This window comes from Haliotis rufescens, unplaced genomic scaffold (genome assembly GCF_023055435.1).
Source record: "Haliotis rufescens isolate VD_foot unplaced genomic scaffold, xgHalRufe1.0.p SCAF_7, whole genome shotgun sequence".
Lineage (NCBI taxonomy): Eukaryota > Metazoa > Mollusca > Gastropoda > Lepetellida > Haliotidae > Haliotis > Haliotis rufescens.
Genome location: NW_025964361.1, coordinates 14,585,825 through 14,596,595, shown reverse-complemented (window position 1 = coordinate 14,596,595; position 10,771 = coordinate 14,585,825). Strand labels below are relative to the sequence as shown.

The window sequence follows — 10,771 nt, the reverse complement described above, 5'->3', positions numbered from 1 at the left end:
GAGCACTTTTTTGATTTGGCTATTTGAGTTTAGATATAGGTTATGCCATTTTTTGGTGAGTTTTTGCTTGTTTACACTTTTAATTTCTGATTTTGAGATGGGTAAGTTTAAGCTTATTTCTGGGATTTTGAGGGATAGTTTAGCTGCTTTATCGGCGTTTTCATTACCGTATATTCCTACGTGGGCGGGTATCCACAAGAAGGTTATTTGTTTGCCTGCCTTAGTTAGGTCGTTGGAGCTTTTAAGTATTTGATTTATTAATTTAGGTCGGTTTTTGGTATTTTTGTTTTGGAGGGCTTGCAGTCCACTTAGGGAGTCGGTAAGTATTAGGATTTTTTTGTGGTTTTTGGATTCTTGATTATGGAGGGCTGAGGCCATGCCCATTAGTTCTGCCGTGAATATTGATTGGTTGTTTGGGAGTCGGAAGGATTGTGTGGTTTTAGTTGGTTGTGTGGTATGGACTCCGAAACCTGTGTGAAACATGGAGTGAACAGGACGTCACTTAAATATGTTATGAATAACAGCATTAACTCAATGTCAATTAAGGCCGCCATTGATCTCTAAAGAACACCACGCTCAGTAATCTCTACAAGCTAATTGGGGTGAGTTTACTCAATTTAAATGTGGGACACTCATTTAAAGGTATCGGTAATCTGATTAACTAATTACCGGCTAGAGTGGGTGAAATGCACACAGCTGAAAATGTGGCGCATTCGGCAATAGTCATTATCAGTCATGTCATAATAACTAATCTGAACTCTCAAAACTCATGTACCTATAGTCCTATACACTATACTCCGATACAGATTTGCACACCATCCCAATCAATATTGCTGTTCACCCGGTATTGATTGTACCAATGGCAACGGGCAGTTCACGCAAACACAGAACAATCGAAGCCCACGGATGAAGAGGAGACGGAGTTTCTACTGAGTCATGGAATACATCTCATACCAATTACTACTGCTAATTTTCAACGTGTCAGGTAAGGGTTGACTACAACGTAAAGTCTGGTCAATCTATCCGTTCAAAATGCGTCTGACAAAAGTATCAGGATAGTGACAAAATGCTTCAGTTTCATTGCAACACTTCCTCTACGAAAATGGTGGATGTGTCGATCAATATCGCACTGTCACCACACAGTCGTTAGAATGAGGTCAGTTATACATGATTCTTGCATTGTTGGTGATGCGTATTATGTGTAGGAATGTTACATGGTGTGGTTTTACACCGTGAGGACGTTGTGTTAACAAATTCGAAGAAGCCAATTGTTTACACCCAAAATAACATACAGCACTGGCATAGATCTGTCAATGTACCAGAGCAAAATGCTACAAATACGACATAATATATTTATTTTCTTACTGACATATACATACCCTATTTTTCCTCATAGGCATGTGTATGTAACCTGTCGTTTCGTGTATGCATCCTATTCCATGTCAGTAAACTGTCACCATCATTCAAGATGTCTTTCAATTGTAGATTTAGGATTATCCAAGTGTTTGTTATAGATTAAGGCTGATACATCTTCATTTTTGAAACAAAATAGAGAGCGTTTGGGGAGTCGTGTCAAATGTGAATATCTTATACATACTGCTCCCTGTTCTGAGATATATATTATAAAGTAACTGAGCTTTAAATAGAAATCGGACAAAATAAAGGTGTGTGTGTGTTTGGGGGGGGGGGGGGGGGGTTACAGGTATGTGTGTGTGTGTGTGTGTGGGGGGGGGGGGGGGGGGGTACAGGTATGTGTGTGTCTACCAATGGTGTCATTCCTCTTCTTCTGATGAATGTCACCATACATGATTCTGTAGATTACTGTGTACTTTGCTATCGTGAACATTACGGTGTATCAAGGGACCGCTATTATTGTACATAATGCATAGCGCCGTATGTGGACATGCGTCCCAACTACATGTTTACTTATGACGGCAGACCACTCACTGTATATACGTCCTACATATTTGAATATGATAGTTTGTGGAACGCCATGAGCTCATGAAATAACAATTAATTCGTTTCACAGGAATTTGGCTGAATGATTAATTTAAGGGAAACACTTGATATATGTTTATAGTAATGTAAAAATTCGCTTTATATTTAACATTGACGATTCCGATTGATATAATTCAGTACAAGCTGGCGGTTGGTGCCTTTGAATTGGTTTTACTCGATACCCATATGCGGGGTATGATATACATTACTCGCTTCTTTGGAACGCTCTGCCAATATTCTTCAGGGTTCTCTATCTTTTTATTAGCTTATCTACTTTTTTTGTGGTTCATTCTAACCCAGGACCTATGTATCCGGCCAATTTGAAAATAATACACTTAAATGTGCGTAGCATTAAGGATAAGATAGGTTTGATTTACACAGAACTATGATCGTATGATATTAGTTGTATAACAGAAACCTGGTTACATACCGGAAAGACACATGTCTCCAAGGTTACCATTTACCTTTTAGGAAAGATACGACAACAAGAGCCGGGGGTGTTGCCATATATGCGAAAAATTAGCTTCGTGTTGAGGATCTTGACCAGCTACATTCAACTGGGCTTGAGGCGATATGGGAACAGGTTAAATGTAAAATAATACAGTTCTTATCTGATTGGAGACCTTTATAGATCTGACAAACGTGACGCTTATGTTAATGCGATTAAACAATTTATTAGAGATGCTATTGGTCTGAACATGGCAACTATCATTGTTCATAACATCGATTATCTGAGTACAAATTGTCGACAGACGAGACATCTAGAAACCCTTTTTGGACTTAAACAAATCATCCCTGAACCAACTAGAATCACGCAAACATCCAGTACATTATACTACTTGATGTGATATTGGTGTCTAACGTTGATTTGGTACGTGAATCAGGTGTGCTGGATCTCATTTGCAGTGATCACTGTCCTGTATATGTAACGATCAAAGAAAATATTCCCCCGATTTTATCGTATGAAGAAAAGTATATTACTACGCTTTAGCCAATGTTGAAAGTATAAATAGAAGCATTTCTAATGTAGACTGGGTCGAAAAGATTGTTTCTTTAGATTTTGATGTTATTGCAAATGCTATTGTAAGGGCTCTTGTAAATATAGGTGATATTTTCATACCGAATAAGTCAGTAAAAATAAATCAACTGATGGAGCATAGATTACTTCCAACATCCGTAGACTTATTCGGCAGAGAAATCGCCAGAATAAAAAGGCTAAAAAGAGAATTCAGTTCAGGTTACTAAGAAACGAGTTACTACAGCAGTAAGAAAGGCAAAAACAGGTTTTTCATCTGTTCATAAATAAACAACAACTGCAATCCTTAAACTTGGTGGCGGTTTGTTACAAATTATATGAAAACTAACTTTCCATATATTACAATGGTATACTTCATAATGAAGCTGGCTCAATAGCTAATGTACTTTTTGACTATTGTATAGAACAGTCACAAGTTCTACATCCAGACAGAGAGCAACCTCACAATGTTATCTATAATAATGTTACTCTAAGTGATATAAAATTAACTTGGAAGGAAGTCCAAGATGTTCTGATGTCAATAGATACTACTAAAGCTGCTGGACCAGATGGAATTAGCAATAGATTATTAAAACTACTTGCAACCTCCATATCGGACCCTCTTGCGCTACTTTATAATCTGTTCTTAAGTAATTCAGATTTTCCACTTGTATGGAAGGAAGCTTTTGTAATACCAATTTATAAGAAGGTGAGTGTTAATGGATGTTCAATCTATCGACCGGTTGCTCTCTCTAGATGTTTGGCGAAAGTCTTCGAAAAGTGTGTTCTTAAGTACGTGTTCATTTTTTCAGTTATGATAATATGTTGACTAATTTACAATCTGGATTTGTACCTGGAGACAGTACCGTTTATCAGCTAACACATGTATATGATTTTATTACTAATGCTTTGGATAGTGGTTATGACGTTAGAGCTGTCTTTTGTGACGTTATATAATTAGCAAGGCTTTCGATAAAGTGTGCAATAAAGGTATATTATTGAAATTGAAATCATGTGGTAGCGATGGAATTCTATTAATGTGGTTTAGCAGCTACCTTGAAAACAGACAACAGAGAGTAATTATTCAGGGCAATAGATCTGGATCAAAATCTATAATGGCTGCTTTCCTTCAAGGGTCAGTTTTAGGACCATTTCTATTCCTGGTGTACATTAATGATAAAGGTGATGGTACAGATAGCTATGTTCGTCTTTTAGCTATATATAATAGTAGAAGATCCATATACTACTGCAAATGTACTTATCAATGACCTAGATACTATTTTTCAAACGGCTGATAAATGGCAAGTTACTTTTAATCCACAAGTAACGGAAACTATACAGTTTTCGCGTAAAACATTTCCAACCAGTAAGCATTGATTTCACATGAGAAGAATTGATAATGATATAAAGTTGTTATGCATAATCACTTAGGATTAATGACACAACACGATTGCTTATGGAATTTCCATATTGATAGTATTGTTAGAAAAGTAAATCCTATGGTGAATTGTCTATATGGTCTCAAATACCGCCTTTCACGCAAATTGCTAGAGATTATGTACAAGTCTTACATCGTACCAGTCTACCAGAACTCAAAACAAACTCTTTGCTATAAAATGATCATTCGCTTCACGCCTGAATAGCTCTCTTGCCTAATACCTCGAAATGCCTCTGCTAACAGTAGGTATAGATTGATAGGCAAATTTTACAGAATATGAGATGTAGGACAAATTATTATGCTAAATCGTTTTTCCCATGCACTATTACGCGTTGGAACCATTTGTCTGATGACGCCATTAATGCATAAACTGTTGGTGAATTTAAGATATTTTTAAAATAGAATAAAAACCAATTTGTATATTGATCAAAATTTTGGAAGCAGATTTAGGTCTCAGACGTTTACCACTTCGGTGAAACCCACAAGCACGGGTATGGTGCTGACAAACCTAGAAACCTAGAACCGGGATTCGAACCCACAATCAGAGGTTTCTGGCGTGCCCAAGGGACGCAACTCTGCACAGCGAATCGCGGCGCCTCAGACGACTGGGCCACCCGTGCACCCTCGTTCCAATTAAAACTTTCATTGTTGATATGTCGATGTGCATAAATATGCGTTGTGATATTTACAATTTAAAACTAATAAATCTTCTATTGTACATGAGATAGTGTTCAGAAATGTGAGGTAATGTGTAATGGGATTTAACGTGGCGTCCAAGATTATTACATTAATAGAGCGACGTGCATGCACGTGTGTGTGTCTGATTGTACTAGTCCGGACTATTGCCAATTTTATAGTGGTCGCTAACATGAATACCCTACTCAGACACAGTATACTCCGAGCCGACCAGTCCTTGCTTTTAGCCCCTTAATGTCGAGTGCCAGACAGTGTAGCGTCTTTAATATGACGTGCCCGGGAGTCGAACCCCGGACCTTCTGCTCCTCCGGGCGAACGCTTTACCCCTAGGCCACGCTAGCTTTTTCCCGCTTAGATCACGGTGATGAGACTGACACGGTGCTGATTGTACAATAACATATGTAGGGATAATGTTGGTCGTGAACCCATGATCAGCAGGTCCTAACATTATCTCGAGAGCTTGCCCAACCTAACCTCATGTGTACAATGAAAGTAGATGAGCTTGCACTCCCCGTCACACTATGGCATGCGTAGGCTGATGGTTGTGTCACTCTGCTTCCAGACGTGCTGAGTGTGCTGTGCAGCAGAACCACCTACACCTACTACTCCAGCACCACCTACTTCCCCTGCAACTATGGCTGCTGCGGCTCCTCCAGGACCAGATACTGCTGCTCCAGGTAACACAGGGGAGACACGTTCTGTGTGTGTGTGTGTGTGTGTGTGTGTGTGTGTGTGTGTGTGTGTGTGTGTGTGTGTGTGTGTGTGTGTGTGTGTGTGTGTGTGTGTGTGTGTGTGTTTAAATAAAGAAACATGTCAGCTAATCGCTACTCTAAACAACACTTTGAGTATGGTGGCTAGTCTGTCACCCAAGCCCAAGAGAGTACATTAATAAATTAATATCTCAAGTCCTGATTGCCTCAGCTGAAATTGAGTATTGTTCGGGGTTCCATTAGGAATTTATTTTGTAGATTTTTACATAAGATACCTTTATTTCGGGGGCTATATGTTAATCTATACGATGGCATGCAATGACTTCATCTGTGACAAGTTGTGATGTGCCAATAATAATAGTGTACATGTAACATTTTACAACACATTCAGTTTCAGATCGATAAAGACTGAATGGACCATCTGGCACAGTTGTCGAATGCTACAATGTATATTGACATATAGAATAAATATCATATATATTCATGTACATGTCAACTCAACAATGTCTAATACCCTGTTCACATGGCCAGAAATACATATATAAGTATATTTGGATGTGGATTAAATCTACTCATGTATGTGAAAGTAAAGATACTTTGCGTTCACAATTATATATTAATGTCGAGTGCACGTCCATGTTTTGCTCCACTTAAAACAAGAGAATCGATCATTTCTGCCTGCAGGATATTTAGACATGATGCACAACACAGCTATATTTGGATAAGATGCCATTACTTTACACGCTAGGCAAACCTGGCCGTTGACATGGCCAAATTTGCTCCCCATGTAAAGTTACCCATATGTAAATATCGTTTTACATGACATCATTTGTTCGTGTAAATATACTCCTCGTGCAACGTTACATACATGACTCATTTGCTTACTGTAACTAACTTTCGTGTGTATAAATATTCATGTACGAATCAGTGTCCACATGAACGGGGTGTAAGTGAGATATATTCGTTATGCTGCAGTTCTACTGTCAACGCTCGGTTCAGCGGTGGCAGCACAGCTGGCATCGTAATAGGCATCCTCTTCGTCATCTTCTGCCTCATCATCATCACCTACTTGTGTAAGAGGAAGCGGTACTATGGACGCGTGATGAGGCCAGGTGCAGTTGCACCCCAGCAAGTGCAAACTGTACACGTATCGCATACATCAGGTAGTTCATATTACTTGCCAAATGTAAACTGAAACCCAGGAGTGCAATATCATGCCATACACTTCACGAATTCCCTCCATTTGGAGAACTGAAGACGCATTGTCGTCACTCCTTAATACACAATTGCAATTGAATTGGAGGCACACGATTTACAATCGCATAAGGCGCAGTAATTTGTTGTGCAGAGTTGCCTCCCTTATGTGTGTCAGAAAAAGGTGATTGCGGGTTCGAATCCCCGATTCCCTCTTATGTTTTTTTCTAGGTCTTATCATTACCATATCCGTGATCTAGGCTTCATCAACTTCTAAACCGTGCATCACTTCCGGCTTTCCACTCACATTCAGCTGTAACATAACGGAACTATTGTTAAAAGCGGCGTTAAAGCAAATGCATCTGAACATGATATGCCCAATGTATATTCTTCGTCCAGAGTTCATGTTTTCTGTAGAAATGTTAATAGAAACATATTCACCACGTAACAATACCAATTGCTCGTTTCAGGAACAATGATGGGCCAGCCTCGTCAGGCCTACCCGCCCATGTATCAGCCTCCTGCCTACGGACAGACACCAATGTCATACCCCCAGCCTCCACAACCTATGCGCCAACAACAACAACAACCCATCCATTCTGCACCCTTGGACCCAGGCTATGTGCCCCCACCCCCGTCCTACAGCGCCCCACCCCCAGGGTACAATGCACCCCCACCAGCCTACAATCAGATACAAGGTTATCCCCCTGGGTACTACCCTCCAACAAAACAATAGAACATCGCTGGCATTTCCATAAAAAAAAATATACTTTGTGATAGCAAGAGGCCTAAGTATTGTGGCTAAGGTATTATTTCGATTCAAGGCTTTTTACCAAGTACAAAATAACGTTTTTACAAGAGAATATTTATATTTTTCATGCACATAAAAAACGATATAAACATAACGATTGAAAAGTCTGTTAATATGGTTGTGTGTTCACTGCGTACCAAGGACTATCATATAACAGGACGCTATGTAATCACATATGTTAACTCCATTTATCGTCGTTGTGCAGCGGAGCTAGTGATAATCATCACAGACTTAAAGTCACATCGTGAAATACACCGCGCTATATAACAAACAACCAGTGAATAAAGTTCACTCCTGCGACAGAACGCGCATCGTTCACAGCGACGGTAGTGGTCGCATCGGGTTTCTAAGTATAACGTTATTGCATAATAACCTTTCCTGCTGAAATGACACAGTGACTGTACAGTAAACTGTGTGGAAATATTATGTAAATACGCACGTTTTTCTATCGATAATATAGAAAACACCTAAGCACACTAAGCACACAAAGGAAAATATACATTTTTTTACAGATGAACGCTGAGTTTGTACGTGGTTGATATATTTTGAAACGTTGAATACTAAAACTTACAGTTTTGTGCAAAATTATGATGAGGGGTTCTCCATATCTTGATTTATTAAAGTGTTAATTTGCCAAAGAATGCAGAGCGATCCCTTACTACTTTTCATTATAAAAATACCTAATACCTTAAAAATGTAAGTGTTTCTTAATACAGACCGGTGGACATCTGTAGCAATGCTAACAACCATCCTCGTCCCTTCTCGATAGTTACCTGGTTTACCGTGTGGGGTAAAGTCGTTCACTTTGTACATACAACACGCCACACCAAAGCACCATGTAGGTAAGGGCTTCATGTATGTCCCCATGTGTTTATAGTTTCGATACGTCTGTCAAATACCTGTTGTACAGTGTATGTCCGACTTGTGTACGCTATTATCCGTGATGGAATGCCCCATGGGGATTCAGGGCTGGGACTGGGTCCCCGCAACCTATGGGGGTCGTAAGACACAACAGGTCTGACTCGGTCACGTGGTTGACTGCATGTCATCGTACCATGACGATGTGGAGGGATGTTTATCACATTACACTGGGGGTATCTTGTCCACACTCGATTGTTTACAGGCAACAGTCACACAGTTGGAATACTGCTGAGTGCGGCGTTAAACAAGAAACAGACAAGAAGTTAATGATCATTCCGTATCATTGACAAGTGATGCTAAGGAGTTCCTGAGTGTAATTTATATAGTTACGGCCATAATAATATTACGGTAAATATATCAGTGAATGCATATACATATTTCATCCAACTTACATTGTGTAATTTGTAGTCATGTAATATAAATGGAAAATAATAGACAATTGTTTTTTACATTTTCTAAACTTTCCCTAATACTACTGTGCCTTACAGCAGTGTCTAACGCTCAGTACAACCAGTGCACTTGTATATAGTTTCCACCACAATATTCTTCACATCCGGTGATTTATCTTTGTACACAGTTGTACATTAGTTTGTTATCACAAGTCGTATACAGATACTGATGTCATAGTGTGTCCATAGGGAGTTACCTGTCATTGCATTGCACACTGATTCACGAAATCGGGCAACTATTGTCTTCACACAAGAGTATAGTAGGTTAATGTGCATAATATGTTTTCGTACAGAGAATCAACATTCAGACGAAACAATATTCAAAGGAACTTTTAATTTTAGCCTTTGAAACAACACTTTACCTGTTTCAATATTTACGTTTAATCATAAATTCACCATTGTTATAAACTGTTTGACTGTCATTTGTAGAAGTTGAGTTGGAAAGTAACAGTAAAGGAAGGATATTTTACGGACGACAAGTTCCATATTCTATTATAATGCGACGTTTCGGCACAGATCCTTATACCGCTGTCAAGCAAGACAACGATATAAGCATACCTATAGAAGTTGCCATCGATAAAATATCCTGACTTTACCATTGTAATAACTGGATATATTTACCTGTGGAGACAATGTACGAAGTGCACACGTGCGAATACCATTACATGTTGGTTAATATATGAAGAATTACTCATATTTAAGAGATATCAGATTGGTTCGATGCACAAATGAACATACTGGTATGTTATGTGTACCGACGCTCTTGAAACGCAACCATATGTGACGTCATAGATCCATGACTCGAGATGCACCATTTGTCTCGCGCAAGATTAGCGTGTAAAGTTTAGAAATCACATGCAGCATATCGTGATAAAAATGAAGAGACTCTGTGGTAACACTTGACTGGTTGTCAGTTTTGTCATTGATTGTTACACACTGATTACATCTCTTCTTAACGTACATACTTCTCTATATGTTTCTATGGTTCGCGTTTCTTTTGGCGGTGAGTATAAAATTCCTACCCACAGACGTCACCTCCCCTACTCCGAATACAATCATCGCACCAGTGAAAGACATTGCCTTCCACAGGTGTATATAGTGTATGTGTTCGGATGATATAGGGTTTGTATATGCACACATGCTTGATTGAACCAGACTGTGATATTTGTCAAGCATGACAAACTATATGATATCAAGTTTACAGAAGCTTGACTATTACGTTGAACTGTTGATTGAACGTTGTAAATAAAGTTTTGAAAGGTACAAATAATGATATTGTCTGATGTGTTCAGTTGAAAGAACTCTGGTTTTCCGGTTTGGAAGTGGTTCCCAGCAACCAAGGTTGGTCGTAAGAGTGCGTCATCGTATCCCGGCGGGGGGTCTTGTTGCTCACAATATCAAACATTTATTTGACTTGTCCGCCGTCATATTACGAGAATATTGCTGAACAACAACACAGACACGCACAGGCACACGGACACACAGACACACACACTCACACAAACACATACACATACATACATGTACGCACGCACATTG

The 10,771-nt window shown here is 39.2% G+C and overlaps 1 protein-coding gene across 1 annotated transcript; it reads left to right on the top strand.

The window, feature by feature from the left end:
• The first annotated feature begins 858 nt into the window (after window positions 1-858).
• LOC124141845 (protein shisa-5-like) lies at window positions 859-10,495 on the top strand. The gene is made up of 4 exons (XM_046509999.2): window positions 859-985; window positions 5,710-5,824; window positions 6,833-7,020; window positions 7,522-10,495. The coding sequence occupies exons 1-4, from the start codon at window positions 937-939 to the stop codon at window positions 7,785-7,787; spliced, it is 618 nt and encodes a 205-aa protein (XP_046365955.1). The 5' UTR covers window positions 859-936; the 3' UTR covers window positions 7,788-10,495.
• The last annotated feature ends 276 nt before the right edge of the window (window positions 10,496-10,771 follow it).

Bases quoted from the DNA above. Each gene is read 5' to 3' on its own strand.
- LOC124141845 (XM_046509999.2), top strand. From the start codon at position 937: ATGGAATACATCTCATACCAATTACTACTGCTAATTTTCAACGTGTCA. The intron at 5,825-6,832 runs GTAACACAGGGG...GTTATGCTGCAG, and splicing joins ACCAGATACTGCTGCTCCAG to TTCTACTGTCAACGCTCGGT. The intron at 7,021-7,521 runs GTAGTTCATATT...TGCTCGTTTCAG, and splicing joins ACACGTATCGCATACATCAG to GAACAATGATGGGCCAGCCT.